The sequence below is a fragment of the Eubalaena glacialis genome, chromosome 2 (genome assembly GCF_028564815.1).
Source record: "Eubalaena glacialis isolate mEubGla1 chromosome 2, mEubGla1.1.hap2.+ XY, whole genome shotgun sequence".
In the NCBI taxonomy this organism is placed as follows: domain Eukaryota; kingdom Metazoa; phylum Chordata; class Mammalia; order Artiodactyla; family Balaenidae; genus Eubalaena; species Eubalaena glacialis.
This window is the reverse complement of record NC_083717.1, coordinates 149447282-149464326: the sequence shown is the minus strand read 5'-3', so window position 1 is coordinate 149464326 and position 17045 is coordinate 149447282. Positions and strand designations below refer to the sequence as shown.

The window sequence follows — 17045 nt, the reverse complement described above, 5'->3', positions numbered from 1 at the left end:
AGGCTTCTTGCTTACTGCAGTGCTTTTTCTGATTGTACTTCCCCAAGCCCCAGAAAATAAACACTAGACACAGTGAGGAAAAGCACCTTCCTGTAAAACCTTTGGACTCTTGGAAACAGGAGAAGGATCAGGCAGTGGCAATATTGGGTCCTCTGAGATATCACTGAGCCATCTTCACAATGTCATATCAGGAAGGCCAGGGCCATATTTAAAAAAAGGTTCCCCCAAAGGGGAAGGAAGCTGAAGCTAAAAATATATCATGCCAGCTGTTATAAATGCTTCTCAAAGGAAGCAAAGCAACTAGAGTTACCTCTTTCAAGAGCAAATGAGGGGTTAAGGATCTAAGGGAATTTTTCAGTTACATGCCAGGTTGGCTACGTTTTGGGGAAGAAGAAATTTTCCACCAAGAAAGAAAGTCTGTTGGTAAAAGACAAAATAATTCCATGAAAATTTTAAAGGAACTCAGAGGACACCAGTGGCTCCCAAGGCTTAGGATAGGGATGACCTGCAGCCTGCAAGAGAGAAGCGAGGTCTCCAAGCCTTGCCCCTCTTTTCAGTTTCCAGGAGACCACTTGCCAAGACCTCTTCTTATCAGCCCTGCCCAAAGTTGAGTGTTCTCTCTCCTCCCCTTGAATATTTGTGTTCTAATGGTTTTTTACAGGATGGTTGGAATGAGCTCGAAGTAGCTGGTAGCCTTGTAAGAAAATGTGAAGGGCAGAGAGAAAAGGACTTCTTGTGCCAAACGGGTATCTTTGAAAGAGCTGGCTTTGGCTGCCTAAGGGGCTGATGGAATTGGGTTTTTTTTTTTTTCAGTTGCAGATTCAGGGTTCCCAAAGGAGCCCCATTTCCTGAGATCCACAACATCCCTCCTTTTCACCTTGCCCTGCTGAATTAGTTTTGTTTCAGCTGTCGGCTCCCTGGGGCCCTGCAGCCATCCTTTCCATGAAGGGATGGACCCTTCACCCCACAGGAAGGCTGAGAAACAAGGATCAAAGTCCAAGAAATATCAAGGCACAGGACGCCCCAGTAGTTTTTACATTTTAACTTTCAATTTTGAAATAACTACAGATCTACAAGAAATCGCAAAAATACTACATAGAGAGGTCTCATGTACCCATCCCCCCAGCATCGCCCAAGATGACATCTTACACAACTGTAGTGTATTACCAAAACTAGGAAACTGACATTAACACAACACCCTTAACAAGACTATAGACCTTACTCAGATCTCAGCAGTTTTTGTACACACTATTTTTTTGGTATATATTTGTGCGTCTTATCACCTATATAAATTCATATAACTACCTCCACAATCAAGATCACAGTATGTTACTAAAAGTCTGTTAGTACTGAGACCAAGTTGGTAACATAAGTCAGGATGACTGTAAGGATTATGATAGAATGCTAAATGATCAATATTATCACCAAATATTTAGTGAATTCTCAAGGATACTTTCTTATTTATTTTGGAAATTCATTAATTTCATGAACATCTGCCTACTGAGCCCAGGAATTTATTAAGTCCCTACTGTTCAGCAAACGTTTCTGGCAGGGCGGGCAGACAGGCTTCAGCTCACATGCCACCTCTTATTGAATTACAGTGGCTGCCTCGAGGCGTATATTGAGGAGGACGCAGAGGCCACATCTGGGCTTAGCAGGAGACAGCCATTATCTAAGAGATGTTCTACCACAGGAGAGTGGCAGCTGAACACGTGCCAGGAACTTGTCATCTCCAACATTTCTGTGACTTTTTGAGGGTGTTCAAGGTGCTGGGAAAGAGGGATAAAGAAGACAAAACCCCTGTCCCCAAAGAGTTCATAATCAGGAAGGGGAGGCAAATATGTCAACCAAGAACTGGGACACAGAATACTCAGTATATGAGTCAGTGCAAAGCAAGCATACTTGGGGTACAAGACTTGGATGGTCTGTGACATTGGTCAAGTTGCTTGGCCTCTCTGTGCCTCGGTTTCCTTATCTGACAAATGGGAATAACAATAATAACCACATCGTGGGATTATAAGAATTAAATAAGCTAATATTTATGTAAAGCGTTTTGAAGAGTACCCAGCATGTAGTAAGCATGATGCAGCGATTACTGTTAATTTACTTTTCATGATCTATAGTACCCCAAAATTTTTAATGTATTGCTTTTATCATCAGAAAAATCAATTTAGATTAATAAAAGAAATACTAAGGTTCCAAGCTATACCATGAGACTGTAGAAGAAGTGGGCAGTTCAAATGGAGCACTTTGGAATAATTTTTGTAATGCAAAGTTTCTGAGTTCTTGCCTCAGTCTAGGCTAGCAAAGGTTGGCATGTTTTCAAATCCAAATGTAAAGAATGCTAAGAAAAATCGTGTATTGGCAATGATTTGAATAGAAACAAGTTCCTTTCATTTGTAACTGCAGCACATAGTTTTCTCCCAGGTCAAATTCTGCCAGTGAAGAGTAGAAAATGGTTAGAAAGTCAGTCTGGGGCAATGGAGGTGGCATTGACCTCCCCACAGCGAAATTCTGTGGGCTCTTAAGAAAACCTGGATGGTTCTTTTCCTGGACAGTTTACTTTTTCTATGGAAGACTTGAGACAGAAAGCAAACCTAAAGGTGCTAAGCCAGGTTCTAGGCATGTTGTATTTGGAATTGCTTGTGATGGTCAATACAAAGGCCATGATTTGTGACAGCCAATACCTTGGTCCTTTCTGGTCCCACAGGCTCATGATGAAGAATCTTCACATTCTTGCTCTCAGTCATCAGACCCCTGAGTAGCCTTAAAATGAGAGCTAGGTACTGAAAATAGATTCTCCCCTCTCGTCTGAAACACCTTGATGCTCTCCAAAATGGTGCTTCGTAGACTCTCGATTGTCCCAACCCATTCTTCTCTTATCTCATGGAAGAAAAGCCCCAGCTCAAAGATCCTGTGGGATCTCATTTGATTCAACTTCTGTAATCAATAAAAGGTACTCTCTCCTCTGTCTAAATGGATGAAAATTGGTTGATTCTTGTTAGATTAGGACATAGTTTTTGCCCTCTACTCTTAGCCTCATCTTAATCCCTTCCTTCAAAAAATCTGTGTGGTTCCATCATCTATTTTTTAATGTATCATTTTCTCCATCTCAATGTGCCAGCACCTTCTCAAAGTCAATATACATCCAAAATCAAGCTTATAGCTAGTTTCTCTCCCTATCTTGTTTCTTATCTCTTTGGAATCAATAACTCAACTTTCTTCTTCCCTTAAATGCCTATCATGTATGAAGCACTTCCAATTGATCTCTAAGATCTCTCTTAGATAAATCCAACGGTCACTTCCTGGTCCTCATCTTATTGGACCTATCAGTAGCATTTGACTCAGTTGATCACTTTTTCCTTCTTGAAACCTTTTCTTCATTTGCCTTGACACACACACACACACACACACACACATACACTTGAGTTTTCTCCAACTTCAATGGTTTCTCCTTGGTTTGCTGCTTCCTCTGCTTTTCCCCAGCCTTCATGTTGATGTGTTCAGGCTCAGCCATTGGTTCTCTTCTCTATCTGCATCTCTACTATGGTAATCTCATCTCATAGTTTCATAGCTTTAAATATCACCCATGTGCTGAACTCCCAAATGTCTATCTTAGGTCAGTCTTCTCTCCCAAACTGCATGCTCATATATCCAATTGCTTACTAGACATCTCTGATTGTCTAACAGATGTATAAACTCACCATATATGAAACTGAACTCCCAATCTTACCCCCAAACCTACTCAATAAATAGAGACTTCCTCATTTCAACTGATGGCAGTACCATCCTTCCAAGTTGTGTAAGCAAAAACCCTGAAGTCATTCTTGAATTTTTCCCCTCACAACTCATTTATTCTGTCAGGAAATCCTTTTGGCTGTACTTTCAAAAATACATCTAGACTTGACCACTTCTCCCCCCTTCTACTGCAGCCATTCTGGTGCAAGTCATCAATGTCTTGCCTGGATTACTGCAATAGTCTCTTAACCAGTCTTCATGTTTCTGTCCTTGTCCTGGTACAATCTATTCTTAACACAGCAGCCAAAACAATCCCTTTAAAACATGAGTCAGATCACATCACTCGTTTGCCAAAAATCCTCCAATGGGATTGCTGAGAGCAAAAGTCAAAGTTCTTGCAATGGCCCATAATACCCTGTAGGATGTCTCCCTCCCTGTTACCTCTGCAACCTCTCCCACTGCTGTCTACCTCACTCACTCTTTTTCAGCCAGCAACCTTCTTTGCTTTTTCTCAAACAAGCTGGTACTCTTCTATCTTGGAATCTGAAGGCTTAAGGCCAAACCATTTTCTATTGCAGTGAAATGGTCACAGCAGACTCAAGGCCCCCTAGACCATGCTGCATGGTCTGGGCTCAGGAAAGATACAATGCAAATGAGGGCACAGAGTCTGGGGGTTAGTGCTAGCACTTTGCTTCTCACTGTCTTGCCCAGTCTCTCTCATTCATTTAGCAGACACTTACTGAGTGCTTACTGTTGCCAGCCCTGGCCAGGTCTGGGCATTTACGTACACAGTCTCATTTACCCTCACCACAACCCTCGCAGGCAGGTATCATGAATGTTCCCATTTTACAAGTGGGGACCTTGCTCAGAGAGGTGAAGTAACTCAGCCAAGTTGCAGTTAGCTAATTTCAGATCTGAGATTTGGATGCAGGAAGCAGTGACACCAAAGTCCTTGTCCTGCCCACTTTGTCAAGCTGCCTCCCAGGTGCTGAGGAGATATTTGATAGAAGCACAAGCGAATGAATGACCCAAAGGATTGCAGTTTTGATAAGCACAATTTAACCACCATTGACAATGCAGAGGGGTAAAGCAATGACATTAATGTTTTGTTAAAGAGATGTTCTTGAAATACAAGTGCTGATATGACCTAAGTGTTTGAATGAAACTTTCTGGAGGAGAGATCTGAGCTCTTATCTTCTTTACTGATACTCTGAAAAGGGGCTCTAACCCCTTTCTTCTCAAGATACGTAATATAGTCACCTTGTTAAACCTCCAAGTCCTTTTCAGCTCAAGTACTACACTGGGCTCAAAGGCCTAGGAGGCCATGACAATCATCTAAGCATTTCCTCCCCTCTGTTGGGCGAGGTAGCCACAGTGAAATATAAAAGTGCCTGTTGACTGCGATCTGATAACCGTCTCAAATTGTACTAATCTTATCAAGACCCTGGAATGTGTAAATCAGCAGAGATGGAAATGTGATGACCCAAGACTAATTTCAAGACAAATGACATAGAACTCAACCCCTTAAAATACAAAAGACCAAGTTTTGAGAGGGTAGGCAGCTCAGAGCCCGCATCTCTCCCAGCTATCAAAGAGTTTTGTAACAATTACTGGATTCTGTCACTGACCCAGGAAACTCCGGCCAAGAAGCTCTGTCATCCCAGCCTGCATGTGTCTGCTTGAATAGTTCAAGCCATCACTCTCTGTCACACAGAGGTTAGTGAAACTGTTCCCTGGATTACTAGTCTGAGAAAAAAACTGTCACCAGAACCTCTTACACAATAAACTAATGATGCAATAATCACCTAATTCCCCAAATTTGCAAATTATCAATATCTAAATATAAAAATGGACGAAAGAATTTTAAAATCTCATGTTGTGGCATTATCCATGCGGTATTTTACGTACTTCTTTGATTATTCCACTAAAGTACTGTTTCAATCAATGTAGTAAAAATTCAACACTCTTACGTATTTGAGAAAGCCATTTAAAAAGGCCCATTAGCCAAAAGATCCGAGTGGAGGTAGAGGCCAAGAAACTGTCACTGACAATCCTTAATCCTCTCAGATCTTTTAATTGGGGGTTCCTGCATGTTGACAGGCACATAAGGTCTAACCGCAAAAGCTTTTCCCCAAGAAAGTTATCTATGCACTGACGCTGTCTTCAGGGACACATGCAAACTAGCATCAGGGAACTCTGTTTAATGGCAGGCCACTCTCCCACGTTGCCACTTTACAGAAGCACCAGTGGCATGTTTGTCACTTTGCTCAGCCTAAGTGGGGAGCCATAGAGAGGAGGACTCCTGGCCCTGGTCCCAGCTGTGGGCAGAGTACTTTGCTTTAGTGGTCAAAAGAGGAGGAGGCCATCCTCTGCTCTCCCCTCCCGCAAAGCCATCCTGCCCCACCTCTCCTAAGGGGTTAGACTGAGCAAGAGAAGGCCACAGCATCCACACCAGGCCACGGCACAGAGCAGCATTCTCAGTTAGCAAACCTGCTCCCCCTGGTCAGGAGGAAAAGTGACTCTGACAACTGGGGATTAAAACCAGGAGATGCAAGGGAGGGAACATTCCAGGGTGAAATTAAAAAATAAAAAAAAAAGAAAGAAAGAAAAAAAGAAAGGAAAAGAAACAAAAGAAGTGAAAAGAAAGGAAAATGCACAAAGCCCATGAGGTTGTCTGGTTAACCATGGGTTAGAATCAGGTTTAGAGAATCACACGGGAACTCAGTGTCTCAGCGAATCCAAAAACCCCAGGTGAAAGATAGCGGGTGAAAGGCATTTCTGTTCGTGGAAACAGGAAGTTTCCTTCTTTCACCACTTAATCTGTCTCATTTAATTTTTTCTTTTTTTTTTTGGTCTATTTGTAACCCGAATTTGGACCATCAATCATTTTTAGCTGCCCAGCATTTTTCTCTTTCCAGAGTTGAAAGAACAACAAAGATGGGGTCCAAAGAGCCCTTTCCCACAGCCAATTCCAATCAGCCCTCCTCTCCCAGGGTTACAGGGTGCTCAGAGCAGACATTCCCAGTGGGACATGCCACACACAGCAAGTCGCCAAACCAGACTGCGCTAAAGGGCTTCTCGGGGACTTACTTGTACTTGTGCTGGTTCCAATCGTATTGATTGTGGTGGGGACAGATGAAGAGGAGTAGAGGGGCACGTGGCCATTCTCACACCCCAGGCTTTTGTCCTGCCAGTTGGAGGCGTTGATGCAAATCCCAGAATCCCGAGAGTTCTGCCACCCATTAAGCTTGTCGTCGGAGTTCTGTCTTTGGTGATAGTACTGCATCTGCCCATAATCCACAGAGTCCGAGCGGCCTCGGTTCTGGCCGCCAAAGCTGGTCGACGTGCGGTCCTCCAAGTGGTTCAGCCACATGGCCAAAGCACTGCGGTCTTCCAACGAAGTGGCCGGATGGATCAAAGCATAGGACAGCAGCTGCCTGCTCTCCTCGATGTGCTGGTTGTGTTCAATGGAGTGCGCCAGGATCTTGGGCAGCAGTTTCATATACTCTACTTTTGCGTCGAGGTTTCCTGGCTTCAGCAAAGGCAGGTGAGTTAACAGGAGGGAAATCACTTTATCCTTGGATTCCTGTTGCCATTGGTTAATGATTCCTGAAAAGGAAAATATGCAGGGCAAATAAGCAATTACACCCACAGTGGCACCAAGCACCACACTGTAAAGAGAATTCCTGGGGATTAGAGTCTCAATCTATGTACCCTGGCTAAATTTTCTCAAAACAGCCTCTGCATTGAGTTGGATAACTGACCTCAGGTTGTCAGGGGGCAGTGACTTCAATGAAACATGAAACAAACGCTCTGAGATGTTTGGGTGCTCAATCTAATTCTCATGCAGGTCTCCAAAGAGGCTGTGACCACTTCGGTACAAACAAATACAATTTACAGCCATTTTATTTCTTAAGAAAGTCTAGGCAAAGCCTCAGATAGGTGAAGAAGGAATAAGAAAACCTCCATGGAAAAGTGAGTATAATCAAGAGCCCATATAGTGCAGTCCGCGAAGGTACGGCTGCTTTCCCTTCCCCAGACATTTGTGGAAAGTGGCTGAAGCCCTGGCAAACGCATTTGTTTGAAGTTGGTAAAACTTCCTAGATGGAGAAATCTGTCAGGGAAAAAAGGACACCCCTCAGCTCGGTGAAGTACGCCTGCACCTTCCTCATGAGAAGCTGACTCAGAAAATGACTGTGGTCTCAAAGCTAGAATGAACAATAGACCCAAGACTTAGCTCCAGTGGCACCTCCGATCACACATGCTAAGCAAGCTATTTTTCTTTAAATGTAGAAGATCTGTTCGGTTATTTTTATTATGATAAAATATACATAATATTTGCCATTTTAACCATGTTTAAGTGTACAGTTCTGTGGCATTAAGTACATTCATATTGTTGTGCAGCCATCACCACTATCCATCTCCAGATCTTTATCTTCCCAAACTGAAACTCTGTACCCATGAAACACTGACTCCTCATTCTCCCTCTCCCATCCCCTGATGACCATCATTCTACTTTCTGTCTCTATATATTTGACTACTCTAGTTACTGTATTTAAGTGGAATTATATAGTACTTGCCCTTTTGTGACAAGCTTATTGCACTTAGCATAATGTCTGCAAGGTTCATCCATGAAAAGATTTGTTTTTAACACTCTCCCAAGGAACCCCTCCTGTTCCCTACTATTCAAAACACAAATTTTTTGCCGTTAGGTAAACGTGGATTAATTGCCTTAACTGGCCTTTGAAAAGTAGCTTGTTTTGGAGACTGATAGTTATCCATGGGGCCTGGGATGATAGGAAAGAAAGCTCCCTTCGGAAAAGTCATTCCGAACACCTGAACACCTCAACTGGCCCAGTGATGACTGTAGAAGGGCTAGGGCTTTCACAAAGTATCTGCAGGGTTGAAAAGGCATTTCTGGAATTTAGCAAAAGGGCTTCACAATTCTAGTGAGGCACAAACATAACAGAACAAGCTCAAGAATCAGTGTTGACCATAAGCTACAAATGCACCAGCTGTGTAGGATAAGGCCTCTCAAGACGAAGGGGTGTATTCAATGAAAAGTATTAGGCGAGAAAGACATGGTAGGTAATGAAAGAATGTGGGCTTCAGAGTCAGGCACACATTGGCATGAATCCCAGCTCTGGCACCTAATTGGCAATGGAACTTTGGTAAGTTACTCAACCTCTCTGAGCCTCAACTCCCTCATCAGTGAAGAGTGCTACCAAGAGCACCTGTCTCTCCTTGTGTTATAAGATTAAATGAGGTAATATATCAAAAGGACCAGTCAAATACTTGATAGTGGAAATAATTCCTTCTATTTGTCTCTGCATTAGTCAGGCCCATGTTAGAGCCATGCTGGGTGGTTTCAGATACCAAGTTTTAAAAATAATAGAGGCCAGATACTCCAATAAAGATCTATTAAAAAAAACAGAGACCAGAGATGACCCAGGGAAGGTCATTAAAAATTATCAGAGTTGATACAAAGCTACAGTAATCAAGACAGCATGGTACTGGCACAAAAACAGACACATGGATCAGTGGAACAGAACAGAGACCCCAGAAACAAACCCACACACCTACGGTCAATTAATCTTCAAGGAAGGAGGTAAGAATATACAATGGAGAAAAGACAGTCTCTTCAGCAAGGGGTGTTGGAAAGTTGGATAGCCAGCCAGATGTAAATAAATCAATGAAGTTAGAACACACCAGCACACCATACACAAAAATAAACTTAAAATGGCTTAAAGACTTAAATATAAAACATGATACCATAAAACTCCTAGAAGAGAACACAGGCAAAACATTCTCTGACATAAATCATACCAATGTTTTCTTAGGTCAGTCTCCCAAGGCAATAGAAATAAAAGCAAAAATAAACAAGTGGAACCTAATCAAACTTGCAAGCTTTTGTACAGCAAAGGAAACCATAAACAAAATGAAAAGACAACCTACAGGCTGGGAGAAATATTTGCAATTGATGTGACCGACAAGGGCTTGATTTCCAAAATATACAAGCAGCACATACAACTCAATTATGAAAAAAACAAACAACCCAATCGAAAAATGGGCAGAAGACCTAAATAGACATTTCTCCAAAGAAGACATACAGATGGCCAACAGGCACATGAAAAGATGTTCAACATCGCTAATTATTAGAGAAATGTGAATCAAAACTACAATGAGGGGGCTTCCCTGGTGGTGCAGTGGTTAAGAATCTGCCTGCCAATGCAAGGCACACAGGTTCAATCCCTGGTCTGGGAAGATCCCACATGCCATGGAGCAACTAAGCCCATGCACCGCAACTACTGAGCCTGCGCTCCAGAGCCCACAAGCCACAACTACTGAACCTGCGTGCCACAACTACTGAAGCCTGTGAGCCTAGAGCCTGTGCTCCTTAACAAGAGAAGCCACTGCAATGAGAAGCCTGCGTGCCTCAACAAAGAGTAGCCCCCGCTAGCCGCAACTAGAGAAAGCCTGTGCACAGCAACAAAGACCCAACACAGCCAAAAATAAATAAATAAAATAAATAAATTTTTAAAAAAATTTAAAAACTACAAAGAGGTACCACCTCACACCAGTTAGAATCGCCATCATAAAAAAGTCTACAAATAACAAATGTTAGAGAGGGTGTAGAGAAAAGGGAACCCTTCTACACTGTCGGTGGGAATGTAAATTGGTGCAGCCACTATGGAAAAACATATGGAGGTTCCTCAGAAAACTAAAAATAGAGTTGCCATGTGATCCAGCAATCCCACTCCTGGGCATATATCTGGACAAAACTGTAATTCAAACAGATACATGCAACTCTATGCATAGCAGCACTATTCACAACAGCCAAGACATGGAAACAACCTAAATGTCCATCGACAGATGAATGGATAAAGATGTGGTACATATATACAATAGAATACTACTCAGCCACAAAAAAGAATGAAATAATGCCTTTTGCAGCAACATGGATGGACCTAGAGATTATGATACTAAGTGAAGTAAGTCAGAAGGAGAAAGACAAATACCGTATGATTATCACTTATATGTGGAATCTAAAATATGACACAAATGAACTTATCTACAAAACAGAAACAGACTCACAGACGTAGAGAACAGACTTGTAGTTGCCAAGGGTCGGGGGGGGGGTTGGACTGGGAGTTTGGGATTAGCAGATGCAAACTATTATATATAGAATGGATAAACAACAAGATCCTACTGTATAGCATAGGGAACTATATTCAATATCCTGTGATAAGCCTTAATTGAAAAGAATACGAAAAAGTATATATATATGTGTGTGTGTGTGTGTGTGTGTGTGTGTATGTATAACTGAACACTTCACTGTACAGTGGAAGTTAACACAACACTGCATTAATAAATCAACTATACTTCAATAAAATAAAATTTTAAAATATTATCAGAGTTGGAAAAGAGGTAGAAAGTCAAAGGTAAAAAATAATGGGCCTACAACTGAACAGTATGAAGAGATACCTGACTTTTTTCAAGTAGGGATTTCATAAGGAGATGGACAGTCAACTACTTGAAGCAGAAGTTTTCAAATTGAAGCATGAGACAATAAGATTGGATGTGAAGTGCCAGAATGACAAAAGACTCAGAGGAGTCTCCAAGGAAGTCTCTACAACCTCCATCCTCGGGGCTTGAAGAATAGAGATAGATGGTCCAGAGAAGCACTGTCAGATAGAAATATAATGCGAGCATACGCAATTTAAAATTTTCTAGTATTAAAAGAAAAGTAAAAAGGAGGTAAAATTAATTTTAATGATATATTTTATTTAATCCATTATATCATTATATTATTTCAACTTGTAAGCAGTAAAAATTACTGATGAAACATTTTACATTTTCTTTGTATTAAGTCTTCAAAATACAGGGTGCACTTCAGACTACCCAAGGCAAGCTACAGATTCAGTGTAATCTATATCAAAATACTAATGGCATTTTTCACAGAACTAGAACAAATAATTTAAAAATTTGTATGGAAACAAAGAAAACCCCAAATGGACAAATCAATCTTGAGAAAGAAGAACAGAGCTGGAGGAGTCATGCTCCCTGACTTCAGACTATCCTACAAAGATACAGTAATCAAAACAGTATGGTACTGGCACAAAAACAGACACATAGATCAATGGATCAGAATAGAGAGTCCAGAAATAAACCCACATACATATGGTCAATTAATATACAACAAAGGAGGCAAGAATATACAATGCAGAAAAGACAGTCTCTTCAGTAAGTGGCGCTGGGAAAACCAGACAGCTACATGTGAAAGAATGAAATTAAAACATTCTTTAATGCCATATACAAAAATAAACTCAAAATGGATTAAAGATCAAATGTAAGACCAGAAATGATAAAACTCCTAGAAGAAAACATAGGCAGAACACTCTTTGACATAAATCACAGCAATACTTTTTTGGATCCATCCCCTAAAGCAAAGGAAATAAAAGTGAAAATAAATAAACAGGACCTAGTTAAACTTAAAAGATTTTGCAGAGCAAAGAAAACCACTGACAAAATGAAAAGACAACCTACTGAATGGGAGAAAATATTGGCAAATGATATGACCAATAAGGGGTTAATTTCCAACATATATAAACAGCTCATACAACTCAACATCAAAAAAACAACCTGATTAAAAAATTGGCAGAAGAACTGAATAGACATTTTTCCCAAGAGGAAATGTAGATGGCCAACGGGCACATGAAAAGATGCTCAACATTGCTAATCATCAGGGAAATGCAAATCAAAACCACAATGAGATATTACCTCACACCTGTCAGAAAGGCTATCAACAAAAAGAACACAAATAACAAATGTTGGTGAAGATCTGGAGTCAAGGGAACCCTCTGTTGGTGGGAATGTAAATTGGTGCAGCCACTGTGGAAAACAGTATGGAGCTTTCTCAAAAACTAAAAATAGAACTACTATATGACCCAGAAATTCCACTGCTGGGTATATATCCGAAAAAAACAAAAATGCTAATTTGAAAAGATACATGCACCCCAATGTTCATAGAAGCATTATTTACAATTGCCAAGGTATGGAAGTAACCTAAGTGTTCATCAACAGAGGAATGGATAAAGAAGATGTGGTACATATATAAATGGAATACTACTCAGCCATAAAAAAGAATGAAATTTTGCAACAACATGGATGGACTTGGAGGGTACTATGCTAAGTGAAATAAGTCAGAGAAAGACAAATACTATATGATATTACTTATATGTGGAATCTAAAAAATACAACAAACGAGTGACTATAATAAAAAAGAAACAGGGCTTCCCTGGTGGTACAGTGGTTAAGAATCCACCTGCCAATGCAGGGAACACGAGTTCAAGCCCTGGTCCGGGAAGATCCCACATGCCGTGGAGCAACTAAGCCCGTGCGCCACAACTACTGAGCCTGCGCTTCAGAGCCCATGAGCCACAACTACTGAAGCCCATGCGCCTAGAGCCCATGCTCCGCAACAAGAGAAGCCACCCCAATGAGAAGCCCGCACATCGCAATGAACAGTAGCCCCTGCTCGCTGCAACTAGAGAAAGCCCCCTCGCAGCAACGAAGACCCAACGCAGCCAAAAAATAATAATAAATAAATAAATTTTTAAAAAAAGAAGCAGACTCAGATATGGGGAACAAACTAGTAGTTACCAGTGGGGACAGGGAAGAAGTGGCAGTACAGGGGTAAGGGATTAAGAGGTACAAACTATTATGTATAAAGTAAGCTACAAGAATATCTTGTACAACACATGGAATGTAGCCAATATTTTATAATAACTATAAATGGAGTATAACCTTTAAAAATTGTGAATCACTATACATCAACTATACTTCAATAAAATTTTTTTTTTTAAATCCAGGGTGTACTTTACCACTGACAGCACATCTCAACTTGGACTAGCCACAGCTGAAATGCTCAGAGGCCATGTGTGGCTGGTGACTACTGAATTGGCTAGCACAGGGCTGGAGACATTCAGATGGGGAAGGCGGGTGGGAGGGCACAGATGACCTCAGCAGGTCCCTCCAAGCTCCCTATATTTAGCAAATTGCCACCTGACACAAGACAACCCTCATGCATTCCACTAGGTATACAGCCTTTCTTTTAAAGTTGCTCTGGGAGATGAAGAAAGCACCAGTTCTAACCTTCTCATCAATACCTTTTCAGCAAACACCCGGCATGTTTTAAATTATGAACATGATTAGGATGAAGATAAAATCTATTCATTAAGCCCAAGGAACTAAAGAGGCACTGGCAAGAAGCAAAAGGGCCTGAAGTGAAGATGGATCTATGTCCAACGCCAACACTGATCACACGTAGCCAGTGTATTTTTCACCCTGAAAAATGTATGTTTAAAAATAAAATTTGGGAACAACCTTTAATACAAATCCTTGAGGCTGAGGAACTCCCTAGCTTTTTGCGAGGTTACTTCCCTGTTTGGATATTCTGCCCTTCCACGAAAGGTCAGCCTAAAAAAAGATTAGGAACAAAAACAAAATTTATCAATAAATAGGACTCAGAGTACAAACTAAACATGTTATCTCCAGGTAAGCCCTCTCTGGCAGGGATTAACCTGGGATCCAGAGGAGGAACAAGCACAGCAAAGAGGCTGCTGACCCTTGGTCCCTTCCAGGCCTGAAAAGGTTTTTTCTCTATCCTCGGGACAGGGCTTGGATGCTGTGGGGCTGTGGCATGGCCATGAAGACAACTATGACTTTTGTTTACTGCCTCTGGGAACATGGAAATACGATGGCCTTCTGAGGGCTGACTACACCTACTGGATCAAACTGTTTCTGCCACAGCTCCAGCTGCCATGCTGAGAGCTAACAGTACTGAATGTTTTCTGTGTGCCAGGGACTCTTCTGAGCTCTGTGCATGTAATTCCTCGTTTCATCCTCACACGAAGCTTATGACACAGGTCCTATTACAGCCTCACTTTACGGATGGGGACACAGAGGCACAGAGAGGTCAAGTAACTTGCCCCAGGTCCCCCAGCTAGGGAGGTGGCAGAATGGGGGTATGCAAATTAGCATAAAGATACATAATGACTATCATACTAGAAGAGCTTGATTATAAGATAAATATATTCATATTTATAATGCATACATAATTATATACTACATATATAATTATATACTACACATGTAATTATATAATACATTAAAATATAATTATATAATATATAATTACACATACAATTAAAAAAAATTTTTTTTAATTAAAAAAGAAAAATTTTGGCCACACCCCATGGCATGTGGGATCTTAGCTCCCTGACCAGGGATCCACCCCGCACCCCCTGCATTGGAAGGTGGAGTCTTAACCACTGCACTGCCGGAGAAGTTCCTAAAATGTTTATATGTACATTATATTTACAAATATAATAATGTAAAAAAATTTTAAGAATACATGGATAAGCAGAAGAGTTGGGTCGGCTATGGAAGTGGAGAGAAAAGGAAGGTACAGAGGACAATGTACCTTTTGTGGTTTTAAAATATGTCCACCATGTCTTTGTCAGTCCTCTCCAAAAGGTGGAGCCAATCAACTCCCTCTGAGGGCAGGCTGGGGTTAATGAGTCACTTCTATCAGATAGAATGTAGCAGAAGTGACAGTGCGTGACTTCATGGATTAGAAGAGGCACTGCAGCTTTTATCTTGCTCTCCCTTGGGTTACTCACTCTGGGGGAAGCCAGCTGCCATGCTGCGAGGACTCTCAAGCCACCCAGTAGGGACAGAGGTCTGGATGGTAAGCGACTAAGCCCTGCTGCCCGCAGCACCAACTTGGAAGCAGAATTCTTAGCCTCCGTGAAGCCTTCGGGTGACTACACTCCAGAGAACATCTTGAGGGGCCCTGCGTCGTATTCCTGAGCCAGAGAAACTGTGTGTGATAACATGTTTATTGTTGTATTAAGCTTCTACGTTTGGGGTAAAGATAACTGATATACCTATCTAAGTACCCCTCTAGGAAAAAGGAAGTTTTAGCCCTTTGGCTTCTAGTAGTTCAGTCCTTAGTGCAAGGTCATTCCCATTCTGAGCTGGACTCATGAAGCTAACCTGTTGCCACTAAACATTCCCCTCACTTAGCTTCCCTCATCCTGGTTATCCACTCACCAAACAACCTTTGGACTATGATTAACTCCCCAGGTACCTTTAGGGAGAGGATGAACTGATCATACAGACAAGGGATTTCTAGATTCTGTGATGACGATTTTTCAGGGCAACTTAATAAATGGTTTCTGATTATGATTTGGCTTCCTGTGGAGGCCTTCCTGTGCTGATTATATGGACTTCGAGAACATCTAGTCTCTCTGGCTCCTTTGAGTACATAAGGTCCCTCCTTATGGCAAATTAATCAGCCAGCACTGATTGGCTGAATCAGTCTCTCAGGGGGAGTATCCCCAGAGCACTGACGAGAGTGAGAATCTCCACCTTCAAACAGAAGCCAGGCCCTGCATGCGGGGACTTGGTATAGGAATGGCAGGTCCTTCCCAGCTGCCCCCTGGCCTTCTTTGTGTCATCCACACCACCTTCCAGGCAGAAGGAACCTTTACTGAGATGTGTATTCAAGGAATTCTCCTTACTGGGGAAGACCCAGGAATCCTCAAAATGTTCAACTAATTGATCACTTTTGTGATGCAGTTTCTATTATTATCCACCCCAATAACACTCTAGTCGGTCAACAGTCTAGAGAACGGAAGTCCAAGAACAATAAGGTTCAATGACGCCAACTCACCTCTATTACTTTCTCTGAATATTTTCTTTATTATTTCTCTGGATAAGCAGCAGAGATAAGAGTTTTCTGGATGTTTTATGTGGGTAAAAGCTAATGATTTATAATTTATAAACCAGTGACATAGGAGTAGTAAAAATAATCTTGAAAGAGCTATAATTAAAGACCATGAGGATTAGGAAGCTGTCCCAGTGATTCTTGGAGTGACAAAGAATATGTTTAAATACCAAATCTGGTATTATTACTACACAATGGTATGTCAATGTTTAAGGGCTCCAGTTGTTAGTAAACTACCTTTAAATTGCTATTTTATTATACCCTTGTTTTCAGTTTAATAACATTTACCATAAAAGAGTTTCTCACAAGTGTATTTAGGCAATTTGCTCATGCGAGAAATGGCTGGAAATTAAATGCACACGTACAAGAAGTACTGGTTAAATAAATGCGCTAAAAGGCAGGAATACAGTGGGTCTTAAATGGTCAAAAGCTCCCTGGAAGAATTTGTATTACAAACTCAATCCTAGACACATCATGTAATAAAGGCTTCTAACTGTAGTGCATCTTTGCAGAA

General features: G+C 41.3%; 1 protein-coding gene across 4 annotated transcripts in view; it reads right to left on the bottom strand.

Moving 5' to 3' along the window:
- Nucleotides 1-17045, bottom strand: part of SAMD4A (sterile alpha motif domain containing 4A) — a 223672-nt gene that overhangs the window by 75530 nt on the left and 131097 nt on the right. For all 4 annotated transcript variants that reach the window (XM_061180850.1, XM_061180851.1, XM_061180852.1 and 1 more), the window contains exon 3: nt 6829-7347. In XM_061180850.1, the coding sequence (XP_061036833.1) occupies nt 6829-7347 (519 nt within the window). The remainder of the gene's footprint in view (nt 1-6828; nt 7348-17045) is intronic.